The sequence below is a fragment of the Canis lupus genome, chromosome 6 (genome assembly GCF_048164855.1).
Source record: "Canis lupus baileyi chromosome 6, mCanLup2.hap1, whole genome shotgun sequence".
In the NCBI taxonomy this organism is placed as follows: Eukaryota; Metazoa; Chordata; class Mammalia; order Carnivora; family Canidae; genus Canis; species Canis lupus.
This window is the reverse complement of record NC_132843.1, coordinates 38776634-38792509: the sequence shown is the minus strand read 5'-3', so window position 1 is coordinate 38792509 and position 15876 is coordinate 38776634. Positions and strand designations below refer to the sequence as shown.

General features: G+C 50.7%; 1 protein-coding gene across 7 annotated transcripts in view; it reads left to right on the top strand.

Annotated features, from left to right (window-relative positions):
* Positions 1-15613, top strand: part of KCNN3 (potassium calcium-activated channel subfamily N member 3) — a 132781-nt gene extending 117168 nt beyond the window's left edge. For 4 of the 7 annotated variants that reach the window (XM_072829589.1, XM_072829593.1, XM_072829594.1 and 1 more), the window contains 3 exons: positions 2202-2329; positions 2998-3067; positions 7592-7905. In XM_072829589.1, the coding sequence (XP_072685690.1) occupies positions 2202-2329; positions 2998-3067; positions 7592-7882 (489 nt within the window). In that variant the 3' untranslated portion in view covers positions 7883-7905. Of the gene's footprint in view, positions 1-2201; positions 2330-2878; positions 3068-7591; positions 7906-8076; positions 8181-9817; positions 11335-12240 lie in introns of those variants that run through there. The other 3 variants (XM_072829590.1, XM_072829591.1, XM_072829592.1) reach the window with 3 other exon arrangements.
* Positions 15614-15876: the final 263 nt, after the last annotated feature.

The window sequence follows — 15876 nt, the reverse complement described above, 5'->3', positions numbered from 1 at the left end:
ATGTTTTTCCAATTCCTTGACCCTTGATCCTGGGAAACAGAAAACGGTATTTGTGTGGAGATGAAGCCTAGTCAGGAGGAGCTGCAGACCGCACGGAAACCGTATGTTCTTCTTGGCCCCGGCTCCCGTTCGGACTTTGCCCTCAGCCAGCTGCGGGACTCTGGCGCTCACGACCTGTCCTGGACACCGTGTCCTCCTATTTTACACAGGGGTCTGGACTGTGTGCAGAATTCGTGTGTGTGTGTGTGTGTGTGTGTGTGTGCATGGTTTATGGAGCACAGAAATCCACTTTGGCTCAGTTTACCGTTCGTAATGTCACGGTGTCACTCTGTGTCTCGGTTTGTTCGTCTGTAAAATGGGGATCATCCTAGCTGCTGCCTGGTGAGTTTATGGGGAGGAGGACCTGAGAGGCGCGGGAGGAACCCAGATCGTGGCCGGCACACCATCCGCATCAGGGATCTCCTCCTTCATGCCTCCGGACAACAACTGTAGGGGATGGATTTCTCTCTCTCTCTTGATAACTATGCATTTATCCCTAACCTGCTCAGTAACTGCAATAATGAGCATGACCTGCAGGCTTTCCAGTTTCACCCATTTGCTACCCACCAGCACCACCTTGCGCAGCTCTGCCAGCCTCCCGGAGCAGACATGTGGGCAGCGGGGGCTCTGTGGGCAGCGGGGACTCTGCCAATCATCCTAAAAGCTGAGAGGGGTTTTCTTCCATTTTTCTGTGAGGCCGTCCTTGCAGGCTAAGCACCCGGGAAAACCAAAGAGTTCCCACCTCAGGGGACGTGGGCAGAGAGAGTGGGGCAGTGGGGGGCCGTCCTGAGCGTCCCTTGTCTGGGAGGCTCCTGTCCAGTCTGGCTGTGGTCAGACCCCACCTGCCCCGCCTCCGCTGCTCACCTGGACCCACCACGGCTTCCTGCCGGGTGAAGAAGCACCAGAAGTGAGCCATTAAGGGATCGAAAACCATTTTCACAGCGGATTTTTACTGAACAAAAAAAGCAGTGTTTATGTCACTTAGACATTTCTGAGAAGACTTAGCTGGCTGTTCTTTTAAAAACATCACTTCAGCGCCAGTGAAAAATATAATCCAGCCTTGGTAATAAATTTTTAAAACACACACACACAAAAGTTATCAGCCTGTGAAACAATGCTTCCTAGCTTCCCACACGCCTCCGCATTTTAACAATGTCCCATCTGTGATGTCAGCCTGACGAAGTGGGCCTGTACTCCCCAGTTTCACTAAAATCTTTTCTGGCTAGGAACCCGGTCTCTCCTGGGCTGTTCCACGGACACCAGGCCCTGGGCCTGTGGGCCTGTGCCAGTTTGCATGGCATGCAGAAACGGGAACAGTTCATCAAAAATCTGTTCGGCTTGTGCTTAATAAGAAACGTTTCCTCTGGCTCTTGTTACTAACTGCCAAAGACGTCTGTGTTTGGATTAAAACTCTGTCCTGTGCCATCTGGATGCCATCGATACGGCCCCGCTCAGCCGGGAGCCCGTGAGATCAGCGGTTTCCATGTCGACGGCAGTTAGCGTCACATGGCATAGAGCGTGGTGGCTGCGCACACAGAGGCGCCAGCCTTGGCGAGGACACAGCGTTGGCTTCACACCTAAGTATCTTCACTGATTTTCAGACACTGCTTTGAAATAATTTCAGTTTTAAGCCAATTACATTTATGGGTAAAATTACAGTGTAAATGTTTTTGGCCATTTGGGAAAGGACACGATGGGCTGGCTGAGGCCTCTGAGCTCCGTTTGTGGGAAAGACGTGTCCTCAAAGAGGCCTTTGAAAATCTCCAGCTGATGGGAAATCTGTTTGGGCTCCAAATCCAAGCAAGGATCCAGGTGTAGTATGTGGCCGTGTCGGGTGAGTGCAGAAGAGTGCAGGTGCACGGGTGGCCTGGCCTCTGAGTCTAGGGCCACAGCTCATCTAGATCTAGCCCAGAAACAGCAGTCAAGGGGAGCAAAACCCTCAAGAAAGAAACGAGAGCAGCTCTCTGGTCTGGCCTGCTGCCGTGTGCAGAACAGGACTCAGAGGAGACGGGTCATAATCATCTTTCTAAGGGTTCATGCGTCAGCGGAGGACGCAGAACCATGTCCTTATAAGGCAGACAGTAGCAGCAAACTCGGAGACACGGTGTATGAAACACAGAAAATGAGCCTGTTAGCAACTCACCGTATTTGTTCTTCCTCAGATCAAGAATGCAGCGGCCAATGTCCTGCGGGAAACATGGCTCATCTACAAACACACAAAGCTGCTAAAGAAGATTGACCATGCCAAGGTTAGGAAGCACCAGAGAAAGTTCCTCCAGGCCATTCACCAGTGAGTACGCTGCGCATTCCCCTGCCAGGGCCCTGCACCTGCTCCAACGAACCACAGGGGGAAACCCGCTGCTGACCCCCCAGCACTGGGGCGGGAACTGGGCCCATGTCACTCTGTTCCTCCCACTATTGCACCCACACTGGCCGGCACTATGCATGGGCTGTGGCAGGTGGAGGAGTAAGAGCCTCCAGTATCTCCCATCACTCTGACACCCCCCTGTGTCACCATCACACTGACACCCCCCCATGTTCCCATCACACTGACACACCCCCCGTCCCCATCATACTGACACACCCATGTCCCTATCATGCTGACACACACACACACCCTGCATGAGTGAACTGCGGTCTGTTGTCTCCAGAAGACAGGGATGTAAAGTGCAGTAGCAGGGATGGTGTTTGGGAGGTGCTGGGGGTGGGAGGAGGGCCTTCCAGAGGCAGGGAGATGATCTGAGAGGAGGAGGGGAGAGGCCAGAAGGCATGCTGCCTGGGGACAGGAGTTTGCTCTCCTGGGACCTGAGCTACACACCATCCTGGTCCATTGTCACAGGTGTGGAGGTCCCCAGTCTGGGGTTCCAAAATCAGGTGAACCGGTACAGCTGCAAATCCACATGCCGGGCTCCACTGTCCGCGCACGTGGAGCGTGGCTGTCACAACTCTTTCCCACAGACTGAGGAGCGTCAAGATGGAGCAGAGGAAGCTGAGTGATCAAGCCAACACCCTGGTGGACCTTTCCAAGGTGAGTGGCGGAGGCTGAGGGGTTCTCAGATGTGGCTGTGGGGACCCAGCCATCCCAGCTCCATGGTGCAGGCCCAGGAAAGCGAGGCCCAGGCCCCCTTGAGTGGATCCCTGATGGGAAACCTGGTGTGTGGCCTTAGTGCGGGTGATTCCTGAGCCTACAGATCTCTGCAGCGTGCTGCTCATGCTGCTTGGTGGAGTGAGGCCCAAGAATGAGCTGAAGCTGTGCAAGGAGCACCCACAGGGCTCCTGGGGATGGCAGTGGCCAGGCTGCCTGGTCACATGATTGTGACTGGAAGCTCGGTTTCTTGCCTCCTCCAATCCTTACACATCAGCTTTTCTGACCCCAAATCAGTGGTGAGGGCAGGGAGTGCATTTCCAGGCACCAGGCAGTTCATGGTGATGAGTGTGAAGGTGCCAAAAAAGAGAACCCTCCCCTGAGAGCCCCAGGACGTGACTGCCACAGGGCCATTCCGCATTTCTGACACTGACCTGCCATAAGTACTGGAAAGAAACTTGGGGCTCCTTCTGTGAACCCTAGAACTGAAGGACTGAAGGCCACGCCACTGGCAGAGCTGTGGCTGCTCCTCCCATCCTCAGCCCCTCAGGCCTCTCGGTAAAGATTGCACATCAAATGTTCAGCCCAGGGCCAGGCTGGCAGGACATTCCAACAGATGTCGATTATCATAATGGAACTCGTTCCCTGGGTGAGCAAGAGAAAGTCCCTCAGGCAGATTAGCACCCTTTGAAAAGAGGTGCAATCAGAGAAATTGCGGGTTTTTGGCCTCGTGCAGGTGCCTGGTTCAGCAAAGGATCAGGCCAGAGAGGGGCCTCCCAAGCTCAGGGACTTGTGCTGGCAGCAGCAGGGGTTGAGGGGCGGGGAGCGGGGGCATGGGGCTGAGGCGGAGCCAGGGCCCCAGAGCACGGGAGGGAACCCCCAGGTCTCGGGTGTGGTGTTAACATCCTCAGGTAGAGGAAAAGTACTAAAAGGTTTACAAATGGAGGCGTTGATCAGCAGGACAGAAGGAAGCCTCGCTCCAGGCAGAACACGGCCAGACTCCAGGGAGAGGCCACAAGAACGGGGCGCCAGTGGCCCCCATGCCAGAGGGGTCCCCTCACCTCTCTGTGCTGTGCAGGGGCCTGCTTCAGGCCCCCTTTCCCGCCCTCCTCCCACCCCCACTCCACGGTGGCTTCTAAGCTCCTGTCTCCCTGGCGGCCCCATACAGAGACTGCGCATTGTTGCTCTGGCCACAGGCAAGCATGAATTGGCCTCTGGTGGTCTGAATTCTCAATTCTCTGAGATGAGGTGACCAGTCAGTCTGGTCCCTATGAGGCTGCGCTCTGATGGCTCAGCTGTGGCCGGGAATGGGGTGGTGCCAGGCCCGCCTGCCCATGTAGGAATGGGCTGGCACCGCACCCCAAGAGTTTCTCTTACGGTAGCAAGCTTTCCCACCTCCCCTCTCACCTGGCAGGACACCCTGTGGCTGATGTCCTCTGGGAACATCAGGCACACGGACTTTCAGGCCTGCGCTGGTTCAGTACCACCCACAGCGTCTCACAGACTTGGGGCCCAGGGAGAAGCAGGCTGGCTGAGGGTCCACATCACTGAGTCACGTGGGAAACTAAACCCCACCAGTAATGGCAGCAGGCTGCCTGGCAGGAAAGGTGTGCAGGGAAGGGCTAAGGGGGTCTCTGCAGGGCTGCTGTGGGGACAGGTGCGAGCCCAGAAGAGGGGGGCTTTGGAGTCCACCTGCTCTTCCCTCCCAGAGACTCGCCTAAGTCCTGCCCCCTGCCCCGCCATGCCTTGTCAGCAAGCACAGGGCAGGGGACCCAATACTGACTCCATACAGCCCTCCAAACCCGCCACCTGCCCACCCCTGCTCTCTGGTCCTTGCTAGATTAAGAAAATGGCATGTGGCCTCCAATATTATTTGCTAGATTAAATGGCTATCCCACAGGGTGGCCTCGCTGGGAGGACCTGGGTCTTATTTGCTAGCTTCAATTCCTTTAATTGAAATGTAAAAATAATTCCTAATATCTGAGACTCTAAGCGATAAGATGGTGTCTGTGAAAATGCTTTGTAAACTATATGGAGACTTTGCAAATGGTGGTTCTCATTATGAATGTAGATGAGGAAGCCAAGATCTAGAGGAATGAAGTGGCCACCCTAAGGTTGGGCAGCTGACCAGTGGCCACACAGGGACCCAGGTCAAGGGGTCTAGGCTCAGTCCATAGCTCATAGGGCCCTACAAGGCTCATCAATGTGTAGTCTGGGCATTCCAGGGACAGTGGCCACCTTGATGAGGTTCTGGATTGTTAATTAGCGAAGGCAGCATGATCACTTCCAAAGTCTAGTCTTGGGAACGTTGGGGTGTCGGGGGTATCCTGCACTCCCAGGCAGAGCTGCCTTCATCCTGCCTCTGCAGTGGCTCCTTGGGGGCCCATCGTCGGCCCCCTTCCCACCTCCGCTCTGGCCCTCACACTTTGCCACCTTCCTTTACTCTGCTTTTCCATCTCTCCTTGGTCCCTGCTCCCATGGGTGCCAGGGGTTTCTGCATCTTGCTGGCATAACTCAGACTTTCAGGCAAACAGGGTCAGGATGCTATGGGCAGATGACCAGAAGCCCCAAGGGCCTCATTACCTGGGAGGGGGCAGAGGGGGCATGCAGGGCTCACATGGCTCTCGTTCCCAAGGCTGCTGTCACCTGTTAACGTATAGAGGAGGGTAGCTGTCGCATAGATGAGCGCTCTCCAGGCCAACTCGGGAAGCCAGATTATATCCAGAAAGTGTCCTGATAAGAGAGAAGTCAGAGCCATGGACAAGACTGGGAGTGTACCTGTGGAAGGGGCTCAGTGGGGCTTTGTGCTGAGGTCATGGGGGGCTCTCAGCCTGTGGTCCGGTGGCCAGAGGGAATGGCGCCCTGGCCTGAGCCCCTCTGTTAGCTTTGCTCTGATCCAATTTGATGACTTAACTCTCAGAAGGCAAGTTTACTCTGTATGTTAGTAAATTGAACACCAATAAAAAATAAATTAAAAAAAAAAAAAAAAGAAGGCAAGTTTACTGGATACTTTTAAGTTTCATTTGATTGTCAGGTCTCCTGATTGCACCCCGGCCCAATCACCCCCGGGCTCTACTTTCCTTCAGACACAGGGCCTTGTTGGTAAACAGGAAGAAACCTTCTAGGCACCTGGAATAACTTGTGGTGTGAAAGGTCTCTCCCCATCAGTGGATTCCTCCCTGGGGCAGAGGATGGAGGGGACCTGTGCCAGCCTCACTCACCCATCGTCCAGCCAATAGCTTTCAGGGACAGTCATGTGACAAACCCTTTGTGAAGCGGATTTGTGTCCATTCATTAGTTGAGCATCTCCTATGTGCCAGGTGCTGTTTTAAGCCCTAGAGACACACCCATGAGCACAGGCAATGGCCCCAGCCTGGACAGCATCCCTCCCTGTGGGTGGTGGTGGATGGTGATACCCAGGTGGAGCAGTTAACTAGCACAGCAGAAGGTGGTATAACGGAGGAGAGGTAAGCAGGGAAGCAGGATGGGGAGCAGGGTTGGGGATGGGGTACAGTGTTAATCAGGGCACGGGAGACAGGGCAGGTTGCCAGGATTCAGGGAGACAGCATGAGGTGGGAGGTTTATGGAGTGGGGGGCAGCATCTGAGAGTGAAGGTGGCAGGACATGGTGGGAGGGGGCTTAGAACTACCACAGTAGGACAGAGTCCTTAGCCAGCCCACGGGAGCTCTGCAGGTGGACTGGGCCTGCGGGGATGGCCCGATGGGGCAGTGTCTCTCCTTACCAACCAGGCAGGAGAGGGGCTGTGACCCCACAAGGTCACTCCGAGGGGCTGCAGACCAAGGTGAGCAGGGGTGTCTGGCGTCTCTTCCGGCCACTGTGCTAAGAGCAGCCCAGGGGCAATAATGTCATGACCGTGGGTGGTTATTATTATTTTTTTTTAATTTTTTTTTATTTATTTATGATAGGCACACAGTGAGAGAGAGAGAGGCAGAGACACAGGCAGAGGGAGAAGCAGGCTCCATGCACCGGGAGCCCGATGTGGGATTCGATCCCGGGTCTCCAGGATCGCGCCCTGGGCCAAAGGCAGGCGCCAAACCGCTGCGCCGTGGGTGGTTATTATTAACCCATTTTGTAAGAAAACTGCGTTTTACACTCGAACTTGAACCTCGGCTGGCCCCCCAAGTCCCTAGCCCCATCCACTCCCCAGCATGGTGCCTTTTTGTCAATGAGCGGGCTTGTACAGCCTCTGAGCCGAGAGGTTGGGCTGTCAAGGACCCCAGGAGGGCCGAGACTCACCCATCTAAGAAGTAATACTGCTTATGCATGTTTTCTGATGGGTCACTACCACCCCTATGTACCCCGCACCTCCGGGTCTTCTCCTGGGTCGGCCAGGCTGGACACTCTGGTGTGGATGCTGTCCCTTTGTGATTTGGGAGCACTTTGTTTCTCCAGCCACCGGTCCCCATGTGATGACCCATAGTATACTGTCCCCATCTCTCCCTACAGATGCAGAATGTCATGTATGACCTGATCTCAGAGCTCAACGACCGGAGTGAAGACCTGGAGAAACAGATCGGCAGCCTGGAGTCCAAGCTGGAGCACCTGGCGGCCGGCTTCAGTTCCTTGCCACTCCTCATTGCCGACGCCCTGCGCCAGCAGCAGCAGCTCCTGTCTGCCATTGCCGAGGCCAGGGGCGGTGCGGCGGGCACCACCCACACACCCCCGGCCTCTGACAGCCCCCTCGGGGTCAGCTCCACCTCCTTCCCTACCCCATACACAAGTTCAAGCAGTTGCTAAATAAACCCCCCACTCCAGAAGCATTACCCATAGGTCTTAAGATGCAAATCAACTCTCTCCTGGTCACTTTGCCATCAAGGAACAATCAGACCAGGGAACCTAAAGAGGAGAGACCAAGCTAATTAACTAACTCGGGTTCATTCAGCGTGCTTGGTTCGATATGCCTTGAAACCAGAAATCTAATCTCTGTTTAGGTGCCTCTACTTGGGAGCAGGAAGAGGAGGTGACAGGAAGCGGTGCCTCTGGCAGGGCCATGGCTGCAGAACTGGTGCAGAACAGAAATCCACGTCAATCTCAGGTCTCGCGTCGGGGGTGGGGGGGAGCGGGGGCACCGAAGCCGCCGATGGAGAAGCAGCCCAGAAGCGGGTACCCCTGGGGGGGGTGTCAGGCTTAGACATGGGCTCCTCACCACTGGGGTCCTGTGGACTCCCTCTCCCTGCCATTTGTCTTGGGAAGCCTCCGGAGGACAAAAGGCAGGGAGAGCTACACAGCCGCCAGAACTGACATTCTTTCCTCCCAGACCTTAACCAGTCATAAAACCCAATCCAGACTAAAAACAAAAAAGACAAATAAAAAGCCAGATTTTCTATCCAATATTGACATCCATATAAAGCTGTGTGTCTACAGGTATGTGCACATGCATACTCATCTCCCACGTTCATCCCAGGTCTTTCCTTGCTTGAACTTGACCAGAATAAAAGGGACCTGGTTCCTCACCTGCACACAGTGGGCACTCCATGCATGTGCATTGGTTCAAATGTGAAGGTGGGTGCTTTCAGCTCAGGTAGTTTGCTGGTGTTGGGCACGTTCTGAGCTTCGCCAAAGGCGCGGGTCCCTTCAGACAGGACACAGCACCCCTGCTTGCTTTGAGATGGACGCCAGGCCACTTGCTGGCATTCTGGAGGGGCACGCAGCCCTTGTGGCCTGCACAGAAATTCCTTCTTACCTGCAAACTGGCTGTGTTCTGGTGGAGCACGGGAGCTGTGTACATGTGCAAGGGTAGGCGATGTGCAGGCACAGCCCAGGGGTGCCCCAGGGAGGAGGGGTGCTGTCTGGGGATTCGCTTAGCTGTGTGCATCCAGAACAGCCTTCCAGCCTAGGTGTTAGGAGCACGAAGGGGTCCAGGGCCTCACCTGGAATGCAACAGGTGGTGGTAAGTGGCCCGTGTGGCCCCTTCTACCTGAGGTGAAACCACCTCAGAATGAAAGATTCTGAGGCTAAAGGATTCCCTAGGGAGCCTTGTAGGTGAGATGACAGATCTGTCAGTAGCCTGCTCCTCTTGTGCCATGTTAATCTTGGTGCCAAAACTGTTCAAATACGTCTCAAACTCCAAGAAACTTGAGACACATCCTGACCCAGTGTGGCAGCCGGTGTAGTAAGGTGAGGCATGTGGATGCCATCTTTCATTGCTCTGTGTCTGACCACATACCACACTCATGCATGAAGTGACCAGGCCATTGTGTCTCCACTGCTCTCATGAGGTCTTTGACTTCAGCTCGTGGGGAGCTAAACCATGCTGTACGGAGTGTCTCATCTGTCGAGGGTAAGGCGACAGGGCAATACTTGCGAAGGGCTGTTCTGCTAGGCTTCCCTTTGCACAGGACATTGTCACTTGTCTGAGGCCAGTGTCCAGGTGAGCTGGGTCTTCTAGGGACAAGGGGGTCACTAGACTGCAAAAGGTAGATGACCTTGGAGTGCAGTACTCTTTCCAGAAGATCGGGTCTCTTGCTAAACTTCCTCTTTTGTCTCTTCTTACTGCTGTTCCGCCCTAAACAGTCTTGTTTTCATCTTGGTAACATCCCCTTAAACATCTCCATTGGTGGTTTACACACCACAGACGCCACACTTGATGCTGGCTTTTTTTTTTTTTTTTTTTTTACTTATTCTTTTGACTGTGATTCTCTGAAAGTTCACCTTCCTTTCTTATGTCCCAAGAATGGTGCTCCTGTTGCCGTGACAGTGTGGCCGCACTGATAAACAGATGTCTACACAGATGAAATTCCGTGAAATGTCTTTGTGGCATGAATTCCATCTCACAAGTGGAGACCACAGACAGGTCACCCTGCGTGTGCCGATCCTGGTCGCTGACCCATAGCCCTCACCTGTCACCTGTTCACCCTTTCCATTCCATGCACACTCGTACAGGGACTTAGTCTTAATTTCAAATAAATGATACACAAGACTGCATTGCCACCCCCCTGTGCAGACGGTCAACCTGTCAAGGTCTGTGGATAATGCTGTGCACCTAAGTGACCCCTGAAGAACAAGCATATAACCTTGGGAGGGGGCTGGAGTTACCTCCAGCAGCAGCAGCCACTGGCACCCCAGAAACACGCGGGCACTGGTGGCATGACCCAACCTACTGGTAGTGCAATAGCTGTGTGTGGTTTCTTTCCTTGGTGAAAGAATACTTAATCCTCAAAAACAGGTGATCAAACCTGCTTACTGACTTGCAATGGTAAAGGGGAGGCTGCTTCTCTGTACCATGTTTCAACTTCATGTGGGAAGTTACCCATTCTCCTGTGAACACATTCAACCCTGATGATCCCAGGATGGATCACCAAAGTGCAGGTCCCTCCAGGTTTCCTCTCTGCGGCCCATCTTTTGGCTAATTCCTCTGTGCCTCAGCATCACAGTCAGACGGGAAAGGTGCAGGTTGACTGTCATGCCAGGCCTTCTTCTTCCCTATTCTCGTTTGGTGGTGGAGGAGGTTTAATTAGCTTCTCAAGAATTGGCTCTATGTAAACATGATTCATCACAATAACTTAGCTCTAGTGCTGAACTCATTGCATTCTGCTCACTCCTGGAAGGCGGACCCAGCATCAGAACCCTCCTGTCACTTGTCTGATGACTTAGTGACAGGTGAAATACCACAATAGTCCCCCAAAATATCTAGACACTTGAATCAAAACTACAGAGCCACCCCTCATCACATAAGCCATATTCTAGCCTCATGTACTGTAAAGTCAGGGAGGTACTGTGATACTTTAAGACCACTGGTGTCAGTGGAATTTCAGGACATAGCACCAGGTGGTAAATCATGCCAGTCTAGGGGCTCGCTCCTCCTCAGGCTGAAGTCCAAATATCAATCTGTACCTTTGGATCAAAGGACACATGTGCCTGCTCATCATCAATAAACTGCCATAAAGTGTCTGAACTGCTCTTGCCCTGCTTGTAATATGCAGCTTCCTGACATCATATCTCTAAAAATGTTAATGCAATGCAAGAGAACAAGAGAGGTGAGGCCCTGGGGTACCTTGGGCTTCTGGCCTCGGTGAGTGCCAGTGGCACAGCGGCAAACTCTGAGAATGAGGCGCCAGCAAAGTCCCAGTGGGCATGCATAGGTCTCCTTGCTTATTAAAGGCTGAGAAGGAGCAGCATCAAAGAAATCATTATTTCAATACATTTGAGGACCTCCCCCTTATATTCCTAGTGATTTCTGTGTGAGTAAAGGAAGAAAGCTAGAGATACAGAATCGGAGTAAATAAGCTCTAATGCTGGACCCACATCTTTGGCCAATTAGTATAACCACCTCACCCCTCGGTTTCCATGTGGTGAGAATGAAGATGATAGTTAACATCCTTCAACACAAAGTACTCAGTAGGTTTTACGTGGAGTCACGATCGTCTTCAACAGCAGCCAGACTGCGTTCCCGTCCAGCCCACACTCGGGTGTGGCATCTGAGTGTCCTCAAGGGTTAGTGGAAGTGACTATGACGTGTCAACTGTGTAGGGAGGAATGTGAGACCGGCACACGGGCCCTCTCTCCTCCCTTACAGTGTCCCCTCCACCATCCATGCATCTCAAATTAGGAATCAGCGTTTCATCCCAGAATGAATGTGTGGCTCTCACAGTACCACAGCATATACACTAGGAAGTCATCGCACTACCAGTAGGTTCCACGCTCTTTAAGTTACTGCTTTTAAATCCTAAAATGTGTCCCCAGTTCCACACAGCCATGCTACTTCCCTGAAAGTTGCTTCAAAGCAGAGTAAGCATCTGCTAGTCGTCGTGTTGCCTGTATGAACTTGGCAGCACTGGGTTTCAGTACGTAGACTGCTGTCCTGGGGTCTCCTGGTTGGTGTGGGTCAGCCCCCCCCATAGTGACCACGCCCTGGACACTGTCCCTACACTGTCCCTTCCTTCTCTGCTGCCACCAAAGTAAGCATGGAATGGGAATGGGGCCGTTGATGCCACCAAAAAGGGATGTTCCAGGGACTGCGGCATGAACTGCCTGCTCCTGGTAGTTGAATATAGATGGGTGCCTGTCATCCTGAAAGCTTGTGCCAGGCTGCATAAGTAGAGGTTAACATTAAACTCCTGTCAGATGAGTAATGCGTAGATTTTGTACTGAAATAGATGGAAACTTTTTAAGAAGCACTCGGTGCAGTGGTGTATGAACAGACAGAGAAAACCAGTAGCTGTGACCTGCTTTCCTTACACCATTACTGGAAACACCCAAACATCAACTGGAGTTCCTTCTGAACAAAACCATTATCAAAGCTTCAACATGTGACCTCCAAATCTAGGTGCCAAGTGCCGTGCGACAGTTGTTTACACGCCTGAGAAGCAGGCTCAGGAAGCTATATCTTGGGCCTGGACCATGTGTTAAAACAAAAGAAATGTGCCCAGCAAAGCTGTTGGAGGAAAAGCACAAAATTCAACACCAACCTGTAGTTAGGATCCCAAAGAAATGCTGAATTTATAGCCAAAAACAAAAATCAGTGACTAATCAAACATGAATCTGACTGGAACAGCCAACATCCAGGTTCCCAGAGGAAGGAGAGGGAATAAATGACATTCTCTAGCTGTGTCCCATGGTCTCAACCAGGACCAATCCACCTTCGTCAGACATTTTAATGGCGCAACAACTCACTTTGGTCCCGGACTCCGTGGCCCGCGCTGAGCAGAAGAGAAGAGGAGAGAGCACATTTTCATTGGTGAACTCGGAAACTGAAGTGTTTGTGTTCAGAATCATGTGAGCTTCAATAGGAATTTGCATCTTGCCTCTGTACTGCTTGCTATTTTTTAATGATAGGAGAAAGCATAACAGTTTATTTTAAATATGAAATATATTGCTATATTATAAAATATATTGTAACTTTGAACTAACATTTTGTATCACACTAGTGTTTGGCAGGCCCAGTGGCAGCCTGCTCTCCCAACGACTGTTTCTGAGTACACATCACCCAGACTGAGGGGCTTAGCCTCGGGAACTGCCGTCTTGTAATTCCCTAAGACTTGCCCATTAGAGACAAGAATAATGTTCCAGGCTTAGAAGAATAACTCTACCCAAAGCTCTATCAAGCCATTTCAGATGAGATTGTAAAAGCCATGACTCCCTTAGTAGCTGTGCAGAGCCAGTTTCATGATGGGCAGGTTCTCCCCATGTAAATGCAAAGTTTCAATATGAAAGTGATAGGAGTCTCAAGCTGAGCCACTGGCTCTTCCTTTGGGAATGTCAGAATTGGGCGTAAGGGAGAGTTCTCCTGTGACACGAAAGACTCAAAATTCTAGACGCTGTGAGTGTGTGTATCTAAGCCAGAGTCAAGCCACTCGGAGCTTCACTTACACAGGCCCAGGGAGACCCCAATACGATGTGCAGATGTGCGGAGGAGCTCCTCTGAGCCCTCAGGACCCTGCATTTATTCACAGCTCCAGGGGGAGTAAGGGAGGAAGCAGGACACGCACAGCAATACCTGGCAAAGTGCCGGGCTTCCCTTTCTGCTCCTTTAATTCAGCCCTTTAGTGGCAGGAAAGGAGCTTCAAAGGAGGTGTTGTCTTCATTGGCAGAATTGGGGAAATTCTCTACTCGAGCAACTCCTGAACTCCATTCCCTTCCTTGTCTGAGTCGTAATTGAGACTCATGTAGAATTTCTCACTTCCATCCTCTGAGTGATGGAGGGACTATTTCTAGGTGAAAACAGGATGTGTTTAGTTATAGAACACAGGTTTTCTAGAATCAGTGGGGCCCTCTTGTTTGTTAGCATCACCCTGGGCTGACACTGCACCCATGGAAACCAAGCAGCATCAGGGCACCTGGGCTCCTGTCTTTTCTCTTCTCAACCTGAAAATTTACACAGACAGAGTGCAAGACAACAGGTTTTTTCCTGGGGAAAAGCTGGTACTGGTAACCTGAAAGAAAAAGATGCCAACGCTCGCTCCAAGCTGCTTGTGTGGCTGAGAGCTCACTTGCACACACAGCTTATTTTTATTGAACGAACTGCTCACAGTGTCTGCTACACCCCCAATTACATGTAAGGGTGGGTTCCACTAAGGCCATCAGAACTCCAGGGCACCTGCTTTTAGCAGGTTACTCACTTGCTGGCTAATGGAAATTAGTTTATTCTCGATTTTATATAACTGATGAATGTACTGGTGGTAATTGATTTGTCTTTTAATACTTTTCTGCTACTAAATAGAACTGTCTCTTTTGGCTTTTTCTTCTAGCACTCCTCAGACTCAGACTTTTACATTTATAGAGAGCAAATATATTCTGATTTTCCCCTCAAAGTTATTATTCAGTCTAGACCAAGAAAAACAATGCAAATTCCTGATTTGGGGAAAGCAGACCTCTTGACATTAATTCAGGTATATGGCTGTACACTAATCCTTGCTACTCAAAGTGTGGTCCACAGACCAGCAGTGTCAGCATCACCTAGGAACTTAGAAATGCAGACTCTAGGACCCCACGCCAGATCTGCTTAATCCAATTTGGCATTTTAACGAGATCCCTAAGTGATCTGTATACACATTAAATATTGAAAAGCTCTGGCCTCACCACACAGCAACAGTAACCAACACCATTAATAGCTAGAAAATTAAACCATTTGTTCTTTGACCCTCATTTACAGAATTACTTGATGAAGTAAAGTCCTGTATGATCATAAGGATAAAAACAGATGCATCTCACAATTTCATTTGAGGTCATGTAATGTGGCTGGTGTACAAACAGGAGCAGCCTTTAAAAAAAAAAAAAAAAGCTTGCTTTGTAACCTTGAGCCCCTTCAAAGTCCCTTTTTAGGTTTCTGGTTTTAGCCTGTGCTGGCAGGGCCATTGGAATATCAAGTGGCCCCCAGGGGAGGTCCCCCTGGAAGAGTACCCAGTCCCTGCTCAGCACAGTACAGAAATAGCGGCATCTGTGCTTCTTCCTTAAGAAATTCAGCAACCTACCAATGAGGACTCTCCTCCCCAGAGGAAACCTAGCAAGAGAAGTTAGTTTAAACTTCTAGAGACATTCCTAATCTCTTTTCAAGCCAGTTCTTTTAATCATTACCCCAACCAGAGACACTCTAAGATGATCAAGGAAAAATGTGGATTATATTGGCACCACAAATCGATATGTACCCAGAAACAGTTATGTTCTAAATTAATGGCTTTAACCTGTTCATTGTAAAAAGTGCCTTGGACTTCGATCTAAAGAGGTCAGTATAAATATGTGTGTGTGTGACATATGTAGGCAAATATTTACATATTTATACATACATAGGTGCACACACATGTACCCGCACATTCATATACAATATACACATACATATATAAACGCTTCATGATATGTCATATTGCTATTCTCAGTTCCATTTATTTTGTCTGGTCCTATGTTATTTGTTTAGTGACACCTTTACATAGAGAGGTTCTATTCAGGACATTGATGTATTTTTTTTGTTTGTTTTTTACTTTTTATTAAAAAGGTAAAGGATATTAAAAAAAAAAAAAAAGTCAAGTGCCTGAAGGTTTTGAATGGAATTGTGGTAAATTTTCTCAGGTCACCAAAAAGGAAACTGATCTTTCCTTTGGAAAATACTTTTCTGTTGCAGTGACTTTTGTTTTCCCTTGGTGGGAGTTGATAAATACCAACGGTTACAGTAATTTGGTAATTTTGTTGTGATTAACTTTGTGGTCTCCATAAAGCAACAGCAACAATTGCTCAGGCCAGCGCCCACTCTCCTTCACGCATTAGTGTCAGAAGGGATTGGTTTTTCTGTGCTGTGGACA